This window comes from Rhopalosiphum maidis, chromosome 3 (assembly GCF_003676215.2).
Source record: "Rhopalosiphum maidis isolate BTI-1 chromosome 3, ASM367621v3, whole genome shotgun sequence".
NCBI lineage: Eukaryota > Metazoa > Arthropoda > Insecta > Hemiptera > Aphididae > Rhopalosiphum > Rhopalosiphum maidis.
This window is the reverse complement of record NC_040879.1, coordinates 35,895,316-35,915,872: the sequence shown is the minus strand read 5'-3', so window position 1 is coordinate 35,915,872 and position 20,557 is coordinate 35,895,316. Positions and strand designations below refer to the sequence as shown.

The window sequence follows — 20,557 nt, the reverse complement described above, 5'->3', positions numbered from 1 at the left end:
TTTTTTATTTCCTCCATCTCCTTTCCCCTATTCCCTTTTCACCGTTTACCAACATCGCCGATACCTCACCACCACATCGTTACACCAACAGGTACAGCGTCAATCCTATCTTAAAATTTTAATAATATTGAAACAAATGTGTTTAAAAATGTAAGATAAACATTTCCGACACAATTTTATAACGAATTTAATTATATTTTCATACATTCTATTAGATAAATAGATTAGTTAATGCGATTGACGATACATCGATACTTTTGAAAAAGAAAATAATTTTTTTAATGTTTTTATTAGGTTTTAATGTTTTAATATAATTGTAAAATTTGTTCCACATTAAAGTTTACAATGATAAATAAGATGTATTATTTTAGGCCACAATTATTACTTTTTATTGTTTTGAAATTGTATTAATAATAAGTACAATTTATCTTACTTTGAATTGAAGGCTACGTCGTCTGTCATCATACAATTATAAAAGATAAAATATTTATATCAATGTATGGTTTTTATACAATTTTTATACCTGATGTCTATAATTATACCAGATTTTTGAACAAGTCATCGAGAAAGTCACTTGGACCAACAATCATTACCTTTATTATGGCATATGCTTAAAAAAACAATTTCATTCGGGGTATCCAAAATATCCTTAAACGATTCAGTGAAAGTCAATAAGTTGCTAGATATACTGTAAACTTGGTTTAAAAAGAAATCTCGAAACGTATTGTTGAATATAATGTTCAAAGTGATTTGAAAAAATTAATTTCATATTTATAAATTTGATAAACACATTATAATAGCTACAATTAAAATACTAATACATTGGGCTATTATTATTTTTTTTTTTTTTTGAAATCGGAGAATACTAAGATGTGGATGATATACCTCCAGCCCCCATCATACAATTTACAGTTGGTATCTGATAAAAGTATAATTTCTTGTAGTTTTTGAGGTAATTAATATATTGGTAGCAATCTCTGTTAAAATAATCGTACATTATCTTAAACTATATTGTATTATAAGAGAATCAATAAAAACAAACATTTAGTAAATTATTAAAAATTTATTTTTGAAATTTTCTATTATAATAAAATTGATTAAATTTAATAAACAAAATGTGAACAATCTTAAATAATATTATCATAGCATAAACCAAGACCATAAATGAAAATAAAAAATTATTTTAGTAAAACAATACAAAATGATTAAATATGAGGTGATGCATATCGTCCAAAAATTGTTTAGCTATATCTTCTAAGATCTGTTTGATAAAGCACATTCTTTTGTGATATTAGTATTCTTACCATTAAAACCATCTAGAATAGCGTTAAACGAAGGGTATGGTCCACACTTACAATCATTTTTAGGATCATCTAATTTTATAATATTAACTACAAATCCTGCTCCATTGTCATTGGCAAATTTACCCTAAAAAATTATTTATTTTAAATAGGTAAATAAATCAAATATTTTTATTCATTAAATAATATTACTTTTGCATTAAACGAGTCTAAAGTTTCGTAACACCAAGAACTTGAATCAGTTGAATTTAAACATATCTATAAAAACGTTTAGTTATACAAAATTAATACATTTAAAATGCAAAAAGTTTTCGGTTAAATCGTCTAGTTCTTTGTGTTTCATTTTTCAAACTGGTACTTCACGTCTGCACATGTCATATCAGAACACATATTCTTAATATACTATAGTGCCTACAACATTCTTTCTTATATTGTTTTATGTTTGAAACTGTTTTCTCGATCGTACAATTGCTAAATAGTAAATTTTTTATTCGGCAGGACCAATTTCAGCTAATAATGCTCAATATTAAAATCAATTAACAATATCAAACACAAAAGTCACGACATTATTCTGCTATTAATGATTGGGTTTTAAAATACTTAATTTTTTTAACGAGTTACGAATGTTTTTAGATTCTGAACGGAGTGATGGATATATTGATGTTACAATGATGTGTGATTTTTTTTTTTTTTGTGACCATCATCATGTTTTTGAGTAGTAATACCCAGCTCCTTTATTTGCTCGTCCGATAATAACATGAAACTTGAAATATACCGAAATTAATTATAATGAAACCACTACAACTACGCTCTGCTACCAATTTATGTTGACCGCAGCCAATTTTATATTATTACAATATAACAATATTATATATATTCTATTTTATTCTATCATATCATATTATACACTTGATTATATTTCGTTTCGATACGTTTGAAATAATATTAAAAATGACTATGATCACGACACTGCTGTCCCGGTTGTAGGTAAACGGGCGATACGATCACTGGCGTTTTCATTATAATTTTTTTAATAATACAATAATACGATGAAACAGAAACACAGATAAATTGACCAAAACGGCGCAGATTATTATATGCATAATATATATCACATATGACATCGTTATAGCATACCCATCGGCCTTGGAGTTGTCGCGATAAAATGCTACTAGCATAATGCAATCAACAGGGACCTACTCGTTTTCCATAAGTCTTGCTTCAGATAAATGTAAAAGAAAATTCTAGCTTCTATATAGAAGAAATCTTATGAGCGTATGAAATTTATTTTTTTACGAAATCGCGTAAAAAAACGATACATACAATTTGAATATAGCTAATAATATAATAAATCATAGACTAACAAATCATTTCCGTTCAGAATCCTCTTTCGTATACAATGATACCATTCTTTGCATTCAAATTTAACATATCCATTAAAGTGAGCTGCTCTCCATTTCTACTATACAGCAGAGCGTACCCACTTTTCTACCCTTTTTAAATGTTAACTAATTATTTACTTGTGACTTGATTAAAAAATAGCATATTGTAATAAACGAACGAAAAAATACAGATATTCATACTTTTAAGCAAAATTTATAATAGGTCTAAATAATTCGTTCTAATATTATTAGCTAGCACAACTTGGAACTAAGCGTAAAATGTTATAATTTTAATGTTTTATACGTAAGTAATATAAAAAAAATGCGATTACGACTTCATACCAAAATTGTTAGATTAATACATTAATTCCAATAAAAATAATACTTTAAAAATGGGTATCGTATCTACAGGCTAAGTGTGAAAATGAACAACGAAACTGTTGTATGATCTTTTAATTCGTTATTTATTTTAGTATTTTAATCACGATGATAACCCGTAATGTTATTTGATAGGTTAAGTATTATAAATTTATAGTAGTTAACGGTTTGTTGCGCATAACGTAATGTATGTCCTTAGCAAGTTTCTAATATTAACATTCTTTACTATTATTATCATGCAACGTTCCTAGTGTATCGTGTGTTATCACATTAATAACTGTAATTATTAACTAATCATAAGTCATTTATTAATTGATGTTGAATCTGTATACCTTGTTAACAGTCGATGCACACATTCCATCAAGTGTGTCATCGTTGCTCAATGGGCCCAATCTATATCTATAATATGTTTTATTTTTTGGAACAGATAGGTCCACTAAAATATCTCTTAAATTACTCTAGAAAAATACAATTATTTAGAAGATCCAACTCAGCAAACTTTGTTAATTATAATGTTCAATACCAATGTGTAGTTTGTAACTGGCATCGTTAAATTCGTTGAACCATTGCTTGATGAATTCGTTGAACCTGTATTATTTTTTGAAGTAAGTACTCCTATTGGTGCTGTTCCAAGAAGTCTGAATTGATCAGTGCATTCATTAAAGGTCACTACAGAAATCATGTAGAAATCTACTGACGGATCTATTATTGTAAAATTCAACCCTATTTAAAATTTTTAAATAAGTATTATATTGTTATTAACGATAAGTCATACAACTAATATCTGTGAAAAAAATAACATTATATAAGCCCGTACTTTTTTTTTTATTTTTTAAAAGATTGATATTTTAATAAAATGGTTATGAAAAATTATATTAATAATATACTTTTCTTTACGTACTATTTTTTCGTGTAAATCAAAAATCACTTAAAAATGCAGTTGCGTTAGCAAAAAAATCAACTTTAGCTTTATTTATGTTTTTAGCTATTTTTTTTTTATAATTTATTCTAGTGCTTATTTATTTGAAAATATTGATACTTATCGACCCATAAAATTACGAATTAAGTTGAGATAATATTACTTAATACCTTGCTTAACCAAAAATCTTCTATTACCTATTGGGAATGATTTACCACATCCTTCTGTAAAATTTTAAAGGCACTCTAGATTCAGAAGCAGGTTAAAAATGAAATTGCAAGTGTCCCTAAAAGTCTTATGTTGCTTACTTTGCTTTTGGAGAAAATGAAAAACTATGATAATATGGTTCTTTTTTTTTGTATTTTATCAGGTTTTCATTATACGTTTTAAAAAGATATGACTTAGCTATATAATTATACCTATGGTAAATCGTTTTTATTTCATATTATATTTAAATTTTAACTAAATTGACTGATAACCGAATTAGAAGAACTATATAACACCACTATAGGTGTACATATATTGATGATTATAACATAATGTTTTCAGAAATATATGATCAACCAACATCAATATATTAGCCGTGAACATTATACAAACAAAGTCGATTTTGTTATTACAACTGCAATCTTAAGAAATTTGACATCACTATAAAAGAAAATCCCTTGAAAAATAACTGATGTTATTTATCATTCTATTGTAACAATAGAATTCTATTATTATTAATTCTATCGATTAGTTAGATTAAGTCAATACGAGTATAATAAAAAATACAACCCGTTTTTGAAAATATCAATACTTCTTAGATTATTGTTAATACATAAACATTAAACATAGGTACACGGAAAAGATAATACATAATATACTCACAAGTTAATTTTGGTTTGGTATACTGATCTACTATAAATTTTCCTACTAATAAAAGGCCAATAGACATATTAGAAAATTCGATCTCATTGTATCAAGATAAACTTTGAAATTTTCCGAGTATTTGGGAAAATCTACGGAGTTTGCCTTTAAAAACAAAATAGGTATTATTAAAATATTTTTAAATATCTATATGAACTATTAAACATTTTAATAATTTGGAAAAGTGAAGTGGTCCGAATCATTTTATATTATAAATATAAATAATGAAAAATAAAGTATACAAAATTAACTTTTTAAATTTATAAATTAACTCATTTATTTAACTAAATATGTCCAATAAATCCAAATTAAAATCAATAAATATAAATAAAAATTTTAAGTTGTTAGTTACAGTGAAAACACTGTATTAACTATAAATATCGAAAGTATTTAAAATAAATGAGTTATATTCTTTTCATTATTTTGACCTCGATGATAGAATAAATATAATATAATTCTGTTTTATGATAATAAATTTGTGCTTACATCAAGTTCTAAATTATTAATAAGTAGACCTTTTATCCCCGGATGCTTGTCCAAAAAAGGTTTTAAGCCTTTCATTTCATTCGTTGAGTTTGTTGCATTATTACTTATTTCAGTAGCAAGTACTTGAGCCCAGTCTTCTTCAGTTTCATGTCCGTACAATATAAATACATTCTTAGAACTTTTCAATAATAAGTCTAATTCATCTATATATATATTATAAATTATATAATTACATTTACATGTTATATTAAAACGTTTAGTATAAATTATTTTTATTCTATTATTATATTCTATATTCTAGAGTAAGGGTCACCAACTGGCGAACCGTGAATACTTTTTTTACGTATCATTATCCTCGTTGTAGATTTATTAAAGATTATTTGAGTAATGGAAATTATTCTGTATTTCACTAGTCATTAACTGTTTGGGACCGCGACCATTTTGGTTATTTTCAAAACGGACATCCATAGAAATTAGTTTGTGAGCACTGCTCTAGAGTCTAATTCAGTGACTATACATCAAGTTGTTTATATCTGGTTAACCATTAACTACGTGCTTATGGTACTATACAAAAGGGATTACTGCAAATTTTGAATTAAATTAATTTTTTAGATATTTTGTATTTACAACTCGAGTGTATTTAAAATTTTAATAAATATAGTTTTAAATATAGAATTTTAATTATTATTTATATATATTTTAAATATTATATTAATATATTATAATAATATTCAGTATGATTTTTATTTATTAATATTAAATAATTGATTAATATATAGATATTAATTATTCATTTTAGTAATAATACCTAATAAATTATCTTCTCCGCTAGGTCCATTGACTTGGTTATTTGAATCTATATTAAATCCATCAAAAATTATAGCCGTGCACTCATTTGGTATTTCCGGAATACTGACATTCTCTGAACCACAATCTACATGGACAGCACCAACATAACTACATGATGATATTCCAAGGCCTGAAAACCAATGAATAAATTCATATTTTCATTTCATTTATAACACGTTTTGAATTTTCTAAAAATAAATTAAACATTAGAAACTTTAGAAATCTAAAAAGTTATAACGATTATGTGAAAAACTTTACATTATTTTAATTTTGCGGTTAATAAAAATAAAAATTACATTTTTGTGTTAAAAGTATATTTTACGAGTTATAAAATATATCACCGATCAAAAAGATTGAAAATTTTATACGAAATTACGAAATCATCTATTCGCCTAATCTAATTTATGTTACATATTCCGGCATTTATTTGTTTTTAATTAAATAATATTAATTTTATTGATGTATATTATGTTTACATTAAAGATGTTTGCAATGTAAATATCGAAAAAAAATTTTGTTTGCTTATATTTAATCAATTAAAAACAATAGTGTTGTGGGTTTTGTAGGGAACCTACATTTTGAAAGCTAAGTGTATATGCATCGTCGAGCTCTGTTGTTGAATAATATAAAATTAGGATAATGGCAAGAGGGAATGATCAAACCTTCGGCATCGATTTTGATGACAGATTTAATCCCATAGTAGATTCATATTAGCTACCTATATGAGTAGGATAAAATGGTATGTTCTAGAGCCTCATCCCACCGCATCCTGCATCCCACCGCATCCCGCATCCCGCCGCCGCCGACGCAACCCCAACCCGCTGACGTATATATCACTGACGTATTTACAATAAAGAGACATTTATCTGTGTTCAAATAAATATCAATAAATTGAAAGACACTTTCGAAGTACAATAAGATACATTTCCTGCTATTAGTAGGTACATTATCCTGATTCAATTAAATATCAATATTCAAACATATTTCTTAGCGAAAACTATTATTATTGAAAAACGCCATAGCAATGTCCATTGAAAGGCACTTCCGTCGTATTAACGATAATATGTATTCAATTGAATATTCACACACTGACCATTTATATTGAACGATATTTATATGTATTCAATTAAAGAAAATACCCTACCATTAGGATTATTCGATATACTAATAGCTTCCATCTTATTCAATTAACTAAATGACACTATCGTTTCACACACAACCTGGACATTATTGTAACTTTTTCCTGCCTAATGGCAGTAATAATCACAAATAAATGTCTTCTACCGGTCGCCAGGATGTCGCGGATGCCACTGACACTAGCGTTATCAATATTTCCTACTTTATATTGGTGATCAAAATTGTTAATAGCTGAGTATCCGTTCTAGTAGCAAGTCAAATCGTTTTCGTCTAGATTAGATAAAATCGAACATTTATTCGAAGAAAATCAGAAATCCGAACAAATTCAAGAAGTACAAGTAGAAGCGGTACAATTGACATGTATACAGATAGCTGAGCATATGACAAGAGGCGAAATATCATTTCAATCAATCGAACAAAGTATAGACGAAATTAAAAAAATAATACCAGCTATACTCAGTCGTCTTAATACTATTGAAACGTATTATAAAGACAAGCTGTAATGACTTCGGCCATCTTGGACATGCAATGTGTACTTGGCGTCAACAATAAATATATGATTAAAGAAATGTCTATAGTAGACACGGCAACATGGGCGACCCAACACTGGATTTTTAAACATTCAAAATCGATGGAGGATAACAAAAGTCGTAAAACCAACAAGTGGCTGGAGCGTAATTATCATCAACTATCTATAGAACACGGTGACATAGAGTATGAAGAACTCGGAAAAATATTGAATTCATTAAAGTTTACCTGCATTTACGTCAAAGGTGAACAGAAAAAACAAGTTCTCATAGAGTATATATCTCACGTCGCCCTCATCAACATTGAAAACTTGGGCTGCCCTCGTTTGGATCAAATATGTAATGACGAAACTTTACCTTGCTGTATTTTTCATATGGAGTATAATCCAAAACGATGTACATTTTACAAAGTATTTGCTATAAGAAAATGGTTTATAAATAATTCTTAAAAATGTATATACATTTTATTTAATAAACATATTAATATTTTAACATTGGTTTTTTTTATTTTACATAGGTACCCTTACATTTTCAATAATTGGTTATAGATTACATTAATATATACAAATTATTCAAGTGATATTTACAATAAAATAAACAAACACATGGTATTTATAATATATAACAAAGTATATATACATGATATTTACAAATTAGAAATATACACGGTATTTAATTATTTGGACATGCATTCCCGTAAAAGCATTCTCATAAAATTTTTATCTGATTCATCCCACTCATGACCACTAGCATCTATCTCATGATCTGGCCAATCAACAATCTGCTCGTCATCATTCCTATAAAATTATAAATATAAGTAAAATAATTTTAAAAAAAATATAAAATAATTTAAAACTTACCCTAAACTATAGTGTTCGTGAGCCAAGGTATGGATTTTATCGTCCAATACCACTCTCTTATCGTCATAACTGTTGTAAGTTAGCTTTATCGTTTTTATCGTCATCAACTAGCGTTGAATGAGCGAATAGATACATTCTTCTTGCATGCCTCCACTCCAGATTCATCAAACAAACACTTTCTGTGTCTTCCAACGTCATGTGATTCTTAACCACATGACTCCTATCCCCTTGGCCTTGATCTTTTCTCTTCCTACTCTGTCATCATTATCTTTCCGCTCGTCCTCTTCTCCTGCATGTATATTATATGCATACGATTTTGCGCGTAGTGCGCAAAACTCTGTCATGGTATGTCCATCAGTCTCATCGGAAAAGTAACCTGGTATCTTTTTTCTATCTGCTACATAACACGGATGGTCACGAGGAAGATTTGCGGTGTCCATCCTATCCAACAAGTTGCGGTTAGCCGTCAAGTCTGCATAAAAGTCTGTGGTATTGATATGATATATCAAAGAATCTGGAAAAAGAATGATAAATTATGTATATACATGAGATTAGTTTTAGTATATTTACCAGTATCAGTATACATCAGCTTGATGTTATCACTATAATGCGCCTTCATCACATTATAGTGATAATCATACATCATCGTTTTCGATATATCAAGCACCGCTAAACCTATACAAAATATGTTAATAAATGGATGACAAAAAATATAGAGTATACATACCAATATAGATTGGTTTACAGAAATTTATGATTTTATTATCCATTGTTACAGCTGTTATATTTGTATGTTCATAATTAGTGCAGTATTTAAATGTCGATCGGTTCATTAATTTCTGTAAGCGCTGTTCGCTCGAAACAAGTTCCATCTTAATCCTTGATCTCACCGATTCCATCATTTTTCCTGTAAAAATAAAATGTTAGTAAAAATGATTATATATATACTATATAGTATAAAGTGACATACCAAATACACTATTGTTCATCAGTTTATAGAAATCAATCTCAAACTGGTTCATCGCCTTCTTCCTCATCCCAGAATTTAAATTAATATATTTGGCAAGCCATTTAGACTGTTTGAACTGCAATACCCTGTAAACCTAAAACAAAGTTATCGTTAATATATTATATATACTTTTTATATGATCAAAACATTTACCTTTTTCACTTTCAAACCATTTGCCATCGCCTGTTTCAAAATACGGTAGTGTACAATATAACGTTCTTTAGATTCTAGTGTCGCCATGAGTTTCTTTATTTTAGATCCACGTGGTATACCACTGTTCGGTAAGAATGGCAGATCATTATGATCGTCATGTAAACGCTGTGGATACTCTATGTCGACCTCATACATCCGTCCTATATCTGAAGTATCGTTTAAATTTTCTAATCCGTCAAGTGTAGGTTCTATCCATTCAAAGCCACCATATGGTATGTACTCGGACATTGCCCAGCCATACAAGTTATTACCTAAACAAAAATAAAGTTTAAAAGATAATCTTTTTTGAAAAAAAAAAAATATATATATATATAATTACAGTCTTGATAAATTATCCATGAATCTGGTTTACCTCGTTTCGTATTCAGGTGTTTTCAGATTATTCGCCTTCCCATAACGCATGCTTGCTTGTGTAAGACCTCCACGTATACCTATAACAGAATAGTTAATTAATAAATGTAATATATATATTATTTTTAAAAACTTACCTTTTTCACACATCATCAACATATCATAATCAGATAAAAGTTCTAGTTTTATGGAGGTGAATTTCAAACACGCGTCAAAGCTTAGTCCAGGAACAGTGTAATAAAATGCCGCATCGAGGCTATATGTTGTCGGGCATATGTCTCGAAAGTTTTCAAAGACATCCGCTAGCAGTAATACGTCTATTTTCAAATATAGATCGCTATACTCGCCTAGAGCCTTACAATCAAAATGCCTCCAAACTTTCTCGGCGTGTCGGTATTCCATGTCTTTTATATTTTCCTCAGTTAGTGTGCTATAGAAAGACTCTTTTGTTGGTAGTGTAGCTTCATCCAATTTCCCCCAACCATCTGTGTACTCATATGGATACACCCCCTTCCGTGTTACAAAAGCCATATCATCACGGGCAAAATGTTTCGAAGTTTCCCTAAACTTATCAAATCCTGGTGTAATTAAATTTTTCGAGAGTGTAGATAAGCTTGAAGTCATGAATCTATAAGTGTCTATAAATCGAAGGGTAAATTTGTTTGAAATATATTTGCTGAATGAGATGAATTTCTCCTCGCTTTTAGAAATCACTGTTGTACTGCGCTCATCATATCCCAGCTCCACGGCAATGAAGTGAGCATCATCATTGCTTAAATTGTGAAGGAAACACGGTACGAAATTTGCAATGTCAGATTACATCTGTTGCAAATAGTTTGACGATACTGTCCAGACAAGTGACAGTGGTCTCGTACTTTTCCGTTTATAGATGTATAATCTTTTTTACATAAATTACACGTTGTACTGTTATCATACTCATCTTGTTGTTCCTCGCTCATAATTATTTTTTTATTAGACTTTAAAAGGTCTTCAATTTTTCTGGATAAATCTACAACTGTCTCAACAAAATGTTTTGCCACCTCCGTATGCGTCTCTGATCCTCGGTGAATAATTACTGATGTAGGTATGTCATGTTTTTCAAGCAGTTCGATAGGTACATTTTCCGTCGTTTTCACATATATACCGTAACTCATAGGTACATGCCTCTGTATTACTGTCGTGCTTTTTCCCTTTTTCTCATCCACCTTCACCAAGATAGCTTCAAAATCCGCGTAAATGACTACGGGATGTCGTTGTGTTTTACCCCAACCTTCAAACTCCAAAATACTCCCTCTGCTGGCATAATTGGTAATATGGGTCTATGTGTTCCACATATTAGTTTATGCTGATTCAAAGCCTCCTGCCCGCTCAACTTGTATTCAAGACGCCTGTCGTCGAAACTCGTGAAACATTGTTTACAAAACACGACTCTCTCAGTGTGTGTGATGTTTTTTGACGTCTTAAAAGTCGTGAAAAATTGATATATACACGTAGTGTGTGTTGTCACCGTCCGTCACCAACAACAAGTTGAAATGGTTTGTCTTCTCTTCATCGACTACCCGTAACGGGACACCTCGTATGTGGGATATTTCTTAGGTGGTTGAAACTTCTTTTCGAGCCCGTAAACATTGACAGATACGTTCGGATTATTTCTTTCAAAAATCTTTACTTGGCGGAGAGACGTTGGGAACGAAATACCCACGAAATTGTATTTGTTCTCGTGCTGCCTATAATTATCACCAACACGATGTACAGCCGCCCCCGTCACATGCCTCGCGAGAATCGCCCACTTAAAACATTCCTGGTCCGTGTTTTGAGGGTTGATGGTAGCTCGCATATTTTCGATAAACACCGGCAACTGAATATAAGACGAACCACCCATCGGTGTATATTTATATACCGCCAACAATAACCCATCTATAGTCTCTAATGTAAATCCACTTCCGCGTGATTTATATTCATCATCCTCCTTCATCAACTTCATGTATTCACTCTCAATAATCGTACTAATGTCACTATCTGAGAAATTTCGACCGCCGATGTTTTGAACACCCTATTCTCCGATGAATTTGGTACGTTAGGGCGGTTGTACGTAGCCTCAAGTTTCAAATTAAATTTTATCGGGTGGTCCCGTACGTGTGTTTTCAATAATTTGTTCATTGATTGTTTATTGATATTAATTTGAACACAGATAAATGTCTCTTATTTTAAATACGTCCGTGATATATATTAAAATAATTAATATTAAAAAATAATGTTTGATAACACGTGATAACTGATTAAATGTGCGATAACCGATTAAATGTGTGATATCTGATTAAATATAAATCACGCACGTGTATTATACCATGTGATAACAAACGATAACTGGTTGTATGCATACGTATATGATAACAATAATACAAGTCGTGCACGTTCGCGGTGGCGGGATGCGGGATGCGGTGGGATGCGGCTCTAGAACATACCATTTTATCCTACTTATATGAACCTAAAAAAAAATATAATTATTTCACTTTGACAATATAACAGGTTTTGTATTGGAGATATTTGGACGAAGGACTTTTTTGAGATATCCAGAACGATGGTACAAAAAAGTACGGAGATTTCATTTAGTTTGTATGGTATATAAAGCAATCACAAACGATCTTGTCACATTAATTCAAAACATTTCTAACAAATTATTGTGTTGTTTTTAAAAGAGAAAATAACAATGTACTAATTGTTGCTATATATTTTATTATTTGTAGTCTGGTAACTATATCAATAAGGATTTAAATGCACTAATAAAATATTTACGAACGCATGTCCTTATGACCAAAGGAGAATTAATCAATTTACACAGGAATAGTAATTGAGTAAAAATTCAAATTATTTTTAAAATAAAATCTTACTTGGTCGACTTTGAGAGTGTGCGTGTACTGCTACAATTAAATATTACTAAGTAAAATTAAATAATCGTAAGAGAACATTTTTTATTTATATACGATACGATGTAGAACTTGTAGTAAGTATCGCCGGAGTTATTAGTTTTTATTTGAGTAAATTGTATAAAAATGTTTTTATAATAAACTAATGTATGTTATATATGTTGACATTAATTTGTTTTTTGATTAAATAATATAAATTTCATTGATGTTAATATATATGCATTCAAGCTGTTTGTAAAATACATGTGAAGTGTGTTTTAAAACAATTGAGCATACATAAATATATATAACAGGTATAACATTTTATTTTTTTGTATAAACCTGACTTTTTGTAAACAGTAGTTCGTAATTAATAACTATAGTTAGAATATTTATGACTCAAAAACAGCATAAATTTAGTGGAATTTTTTAATTGTTCTCCATTAATGTTTTTTGCATAAATTAAAATAAAAAAAAATAAACTACTTGTAAATCATTACAATTAATGATCAGCTAATACAGTACGTTGACTCATAAATTCTTCCAAGAGGATGGTCATATCAAATGTATGTCCTCTTTCCCCAACCAGGTTCTAATCGACGCGCTTCAAAATATCAATTATGCTCCAGTTTCTGAAATTGCTTATCTCAAGCTGGTATCAATATCGAGAATATGAGCACATCTTAAGCTTCCGCCGTCAATATTTTATCAAACATGAAGACGCACCAAATCTCCAAGATGTTTATCACTACTTCACAACCAGACCGATTTCAGAGTATTCTTAACCGATGACAGAAATCACATGTGTAAATCCCCCGCCACAACTCTAACACTACGCAACCTTCCGTACACTTCCTCGCAGACACTCGACATCCAAGATACGCCATACACACCCCTACAATAAAACCCCAATCTTACATTCACATCCCTCCAATAATGGAAGAGATAACAGAAGATTATCAGATCAACGAAATTCTCCAGCCTCTGTTCCCAAATCAAATTCATAAAAACCGAGAACCATTACACCTTGCTATAATAAACTACATAAAAGGCCTCTTTTGACGCCACATCACCAATAACATTATTATCACCACCTACGGTAATCCTATCAACCAATGAAGTGTAATGATGTGCACTTGGCCATCATATATCTTAAATTTTAATTGTATGATAAGTAATATTCAATAAAATACAATAATATATATAATAATTGTAATAATTGATAGCTTTAAATATAAGATAAAAACTCACACATATGCACATATACACACGCAAACACTCTATCTGTATAAGAATTAGATATATAAGGAGACTAGTAGTCGCAAACAGGCAGTCTTTATTGTCTTATTGTGCGGACTGTCAAAAGCGAGTGTAAGAGTCTACGCAGATCGTTCATGCAATAAGACATAATATTAAATAAGTTATAAACGTTTGTAATTAATTAAAATACGTGTATTAAAAATTGTTAAAAATAAGTAAATAAAATTACAATAGTGGTTCAAAGAAAAAGGTCTAATTTTTTAAAATATAAATTATCACCTCATATTACATCTTGAACGCGAACAACGATTTCAACAAACAAATCGACACAGGAATCAGAAAGGTAATATGATCAAGTTATAATTTTTTTTACAAGTAATGATTTAGAAATATTTAATAGTCCCCCGATTAAATTTACTATTGTTTTTCTCTATCATTACAAAGTGGCGCCCAACGTGGGGCTCGAACCTACGACCCCGAGATTAAGAGTCTCGTGCTCTACGACTGAGCTAGCCGGGCACTGCTATAATTCAGTTATTTCAGTGAAAAAACCATTTCTACCATTTGGGCATCTTCTAAAATTGACACGTACTTATAAATAGTTGTTATTATTGAGCATGTTTTATAAGGTATTTGGTAGGTATCTGTTTTTGTAGAAGTTGAATTCGTTGAATTGATTTGGTGTGGATTTCTGATAGTGGTTCGCATGGTTCCACAGACAAGCTATTAATGCTGTTATGTTGAATTTGGGTCCATTACAATCATATGAAATAAATCCATGTACCATGTGTAGTTGTAAGATGATGAGGAGAGGTGTGAAGTTCATTATGAATATGTTGAAGGTTAACTATAGTATGCTTGTCTTACAATCATAAAAATGTATAACATAAAATACAATGGCTGCTATAACAAACGTAAAATAGTGTAACAGTTTTAAAGTTAAAACTAATATTATTATTATTTATTATTTTCTCCCTCTTTTTTTTTTATTATTATTTTATTTTATTTATTTTATTATTAACCCTTTTCTTTTTGTATAAAATAATATATTTTTTTAAATACCTAGTTTTTAGTAATTATTGTTTCTGCGTTTTCTTCATTTTTTTTTTTTTTTATTATTCAAATCATGTTTTTATTTGATTGTAATTGATTATAAATTGTTCTGTATAATTTTATGATCTTATTATTTATAATTTATTTGTTATATATTATTTAAAAAAGATAATTTCTTTTTTGTGTTATATAATATCTGATATTTAACTTATTATTATTTATTCGTGATAATTAATTATTAATGTTTTCTCTTGAGTGATATGGTTTAGACGCCTAACATGGATTATATCTTCAGTTATTTATTATCTCAAATAAGTTCGACTTTATAATTTAGGTCATTGATTTTTTCTAAGATTTTAAAACGACCTCTATATTTTGGACCTAATTTTGGAGATTTCCCTACTTCTGAAAATGGAAATTATATTTCAATATAATATATTTATTTATATATAAAAAAAATATTAAATATTCATTGTATCTGTAAAGACATCAACTCGGATATCAGTTATCTAATGCTCTTGATCGATCAAATACTCACTGAACGTACCACAAAAGCTCAACTTACCAGACTAGTCAATTTGTTATTCCAAGCTTTACCACCACCCCAAGACAACTAAGTTTTCCTACAACCATATGTAGCTAAATCATAACACTTCCAGATCACCAAATCAACTGTTCACAACCTATCAATACATAAATTAAAATTTGTAAATAAAAATAAATATGACAGCTAATATTATACAATGGAATATAAATGGCCTTCAAAAGCACGGACTACACCGACATTTGCCGAGCAAAAGCTCTCATTTGACCTATCGCTTTTTGCTTCCAAAAAACCAAATTAAGAACCAACACCACCTTTCCCACGTAAGGATATAATAGATTTTTCAAAAATCGCTAATCATACCTCCGTGCAAGCGGTGGAGTTACTATTACCTCTTTGAAAGCACCGAAATTCATATTCATTCCTCACTTGAAGTTATTGCTGTCTCTATACACTTCAAATGTTCCTTATGTGTCTGTAAAATTTATCTACTGGATAGCACCAATCTATTACTTATTGACCTCGATGATATCATTAAAGAACTACCCAAGCCTTTTATTTTTCTCGGCGATTTTAACAGCCGAAACTAAATTTGGGGATTTAACTACACCGATGCCAGAGGCAGAACGATGGAAAAATTAGAAAATGATCAAATAACATTACTAAACTCCGGGGATACATACACCACAATGTAGCTCAAAACTTTTTCTCGGCCATTGATATCACAATATTAAATAGTGCTTTCGCTCCTACAATCGAATGGAATGTCCTCATAGAATACAGCACCAGCGACCATTGGTCAATATCAATAAAAATCTTCAATGAAACAACCAAAATTTACTCACCTTTCCGATGGTGCCTTAAAAATCTCTAAACCCAATAAAAACAAATTCAATATTATTAACTATTGACCTATTTCACTTATTAATACTCTAACAAAAACCATAGAAAAAATAGTCAATAAATGATTTATTTGGCACTTAGAAACATCCAATCTAATAACCAAAGAACAATGCGGTTTCCGCAAAAACCACTCTACCATTGACAACATTAAAAACAATACTTTATATTAATATTTTTAAATGTAGAAAAAGCATATTGTACGGGCCGGGAACGAATATTAATAATTCGTGCGCCCGGTAACCGATATACTTCGTAGCGTTACTATAATATTCTCACACACCGACCGACCTGCGTAAAAATGTGTATATGTGTATAGCAAATCAAAGGATGTGGACGGGATCGCCGAGCAAGACCAAAGAGTGCTAGTGTGCGGTAATGAGAGTAAAATATAATAATACAGTGGCGATTAGCGCCTTGCAATTTATAATATAAAAAACATCAATTCAAAAAAAAACCGATACGTAAATATAATTTTACGGTTCTTAGGACAACAACAATGGTACGAACGAGACTAGCGAAAATTACGGCGGCCGTGCTAATCTGCACGCACCGGCGAGCCGATAACACGCCGATATGTATAATTCACAGGACAATAATAATTATAACAAACAAACAAAAATATATAGAAAATAGTGGCTGGTGCGCGTGAGTGTGTGGCAACAGGTCGGTCGGTGATGACCGTGAATCGACATATTGTATTCATATAATTATAATATAATTTAACGGCGGCAACGGTGGCGCGAACACATATGACTATGACATTGTATGGCAAAATAGAACACTTAAAATAATTCATAACAGTGGCATACGTAAATGGCAAAATGTTTCTATTATTACAAAATTTCCTAAAAAAATCGTAAAATACAAGTCAGAGCACTCTCAGAATTATCAAAAATACACCATACTGATAAAGGCCTCCTACAAGGTTCGGTTATCAGTGTTTTTAATGATTATTATTTTAAAATAAGTTACAGCTATGTAAAATATTGCAACTTTAAAATGTTCATAACTCACTTTAAAATAATAATATCAATAAAATCATGAGTCATTTCCTAGATAATATTTTTACCTTTAAATTTGATAAAAGATAAATTTACTATAATATTAAAGCTAACATTACAAAATATATTCAGTTGAACGAAATTTTGTTATGATTTATGTTACTATGTCAGTAAGTCAGAGACAACACACGCGGGTATGGTGTCCTCTTAATCATTATTATTATTTTCGAATAATTTTTTTATATGAGTAAACCATGTAAAATATTTTTATATTGAACTGATTTATGTTACATATTCCGTCATTTATTTGTTTTTAATTAAATAATATAAATTAAAAACAATAGTGTCATGGACCATAATGTTGTGGGTTTTGTGGGGACCCTACATTTTGAATGCTAAGTGTATATGCACCGTCGAGCTCTGTTATTGAGTAATATAAAACTAGGATAATTGCAAAAAGGAGTGATCAAACATTCGGCATCGATTTTGATGACAGATTTAGTCCAATAGTAGATTTACGTTAGCTACCTATATCACTTTAGAAAAAATTTAACTTTTTAAATTTGACAATATAACAATTTTTGCATGTAATGGAGATATTTAAACGGAGAAATTTGTTTGAGATAACCAGAATGATGATACAAAAAAAGTATCGAGTTTCCATTTTAGTTTGTATGTTATAAATTAATCACAAACGATCTTGCAGTATAAAGTTCAAAACTTTTTTAACAAATTCTTGTGTTATAACAATGTATTAATTGTTACTATATACTTTATTGATCGATAGTCTGGTAGCTACATCAAATAAGGATTTAAATGCACTAATAAAATATTTAACAAAACGTTTTTGACAGTCGATCCTGTAGAACGTGTTAACTTTTCGCGAGTGCGCATTTTTTAGCTCTTCATAGACGTCCGTGAAGTCGCCCTCCCACTTTAACCCAGGAACCTTTCAATATCCTGACGCGGCCTTGCGCAATGACCGTTTGAATTCAAACGACATTTGCGCGGAAAGCCACGCAATGACCTCTCTTTTTCAACCACTAGTCGACGGCAGAGGACACGGACGTGTGACGAACCGCGTCCGGAACTTCAGACCCGACACGACCGTGAACCGGCCCGAGGTTAATTAGTCTTACCCGCCGCACCGTACGCGAATTGTTAACTTACGCATCGCCGTACCGTGCCTCCTTCAACTTTGCAACTTTTCTTTCAAAACCAACGGTGTTTTTTTTACGAATTCTAAAACCGAGAACAATAAAACGGTGTTTTGTTTTCTACCATAACCAAAGTGTTTTCTTTTTTTTATTTCCTCCATCTCCTTTCCCCTATTCCCTTTTCACCGTTTACCAACATCGCCGATACCTCACCACCACATCGTTACACCAACAGGTACAGCGTCAATCCTATCTTAAAATTTTAATAATATTGAAACAAATGTGTTTAAAAATGTAAGATAAACAATACCGACACAATTTTATAACGAATTTAATTATATTTTCATACATTCTATTAGATAAATAGATTAGTTAATGCGATTGACGATACATCGATACTTTTGAAAAAGAAAATCATTTTTTTAATGTTTTTATTAAGTTTTAATGTTTTAATATAATTGTAAAATTTGTTCCACATTAAAGTTTACAATGATAAATAAGATATATTATTTTAGGCCACAATTATTACTTTTTATTGTTTTGAAATTGTATTAATAATAAGTACAATTTATCTTACTTTGAATTGAAGGCTACGTCGTCTGTCATCATACAATTATACGATCATCTGGTATACCATTATTCCACAATGTTTACTATGCATGTGAAACATCAGCATAAAAAACTAGTACTACAATTAGTTTAACTATTTTCATATTAAAAAAAGATAAAATATTTATATCAATGTATGGTTTTTATAAAATTTTTATACCTGATGTCTATAATTATACCAGATTTTTGAACAAGTCATCGAGAAAGTCACTTGGACCAACAATCATTACCTTTATTATGGCATATGCTTAAAAAAAACAATTTCATTCGGGGTATCCAAAATCCTTAAACGATTCAGTGAAAGTCAATAAGTTGCTAGATATACTGTAAACTTGGTTTAAAAAGAAATCTCGAAACGTATTGTTGAAAATAATGTTCAAAGTGATTTGAAAAAATTAATTTCATATTTATAAATTTGATAAACACATTATAATAGCTACAATTAAAATACTAATACATTGGGCTATTTTTTTTTTTTTTTTTTTTGAAATCGGAGAATACTAAAATGTGGATGATATACCTCCAGCCTCCATCATACAATTTACAGTTGGTATCTGATAAAAGTATAATTTCTAGTAGTTTTTGAGGTAATTAATATATCGGTAGCAATCTCTGTTAAAATAATCGTACATTATCTTAAACTATATTGTATTATAAGAGAATCAATAAAAACAAACATTTAGTAAATTATTAAATATTTATTTTTGAAATTTTCTATATAATAAAATTGATTAAATTTAATAAACAAAATGTGAACAATCTTAAATAATATTATCATAGCATAAACCAAGACCGTAAATGAA

General features: G+C 29.8%; 1 protein-coding gene, 1 non-coding gene and 2 pseudogenes across 3 annotated transcripts; all 4 read right to left on the bottom strand.

The window, feature by feature from the left end:
• Positions 1 to 1,125: 1,125 nt before the first annotated feature.
• LOC113558732 lies at positions 1,126 to 6,307 on the bottom strand. Of its 2 annotated transcripts, XM_026964257.1 has the most exons (7): positions 6,184 to 6,307; positions 5,376 to 5,512; positions 4,851 to 4,994; positions 3,585 to 3,784; positions 3,394 to 3,519; positions 1,494 to 1,559; positions 1,126 to 1,428 (listed from the first exon to the last, which is right to left on the bottom strand). In XM_026964257.1, the coding sequence occupies exons 3-7, from the start codon at positions 4,915 to 4,917 to the stop codon at positions 1,255 to 1,257; spliced, it is 633 nt and encodes a 210-aa protein (XP_026820058.1). In that variant the 5' UTR covers positions 4,918 to 4,994; positions 5,376 to 5,512; positions 6,184 to 6,307; the 3' UTR covers positions 1,126 to 1,254. The 2 variants fall into 2 exon arrangements, with proteins under 2 accessions (XP_026820058.1, XP_026820059.1); XM_026964258.1 differs by lacking the exon at positions 3,394 to 3,519.
• A 2,240-nt stretch (positions 6,308 to 8,547) lies between these two features.
• LOC113558728 lies at positions 8,548 to 11,089 on the bottom strand (annotated as a pseudogene).
• Positions 10,960 to 12,481, bottom strand: LOC113558011 (annotated as a pseudogene).
• A 2,453-nt stretch (positions 12,482 to 14,934) lies between these two features.
• Positions 14,935 to 15,006, bottom strand: Trnak-cuu. Its single transcript has one exon. It is a non-coding gene; the product is annotated as a tRNA-Lys (tRNA).
• Between the last annotated feature and the right edge of the window lie 5,551 nt (positions 15,007 to 20,557).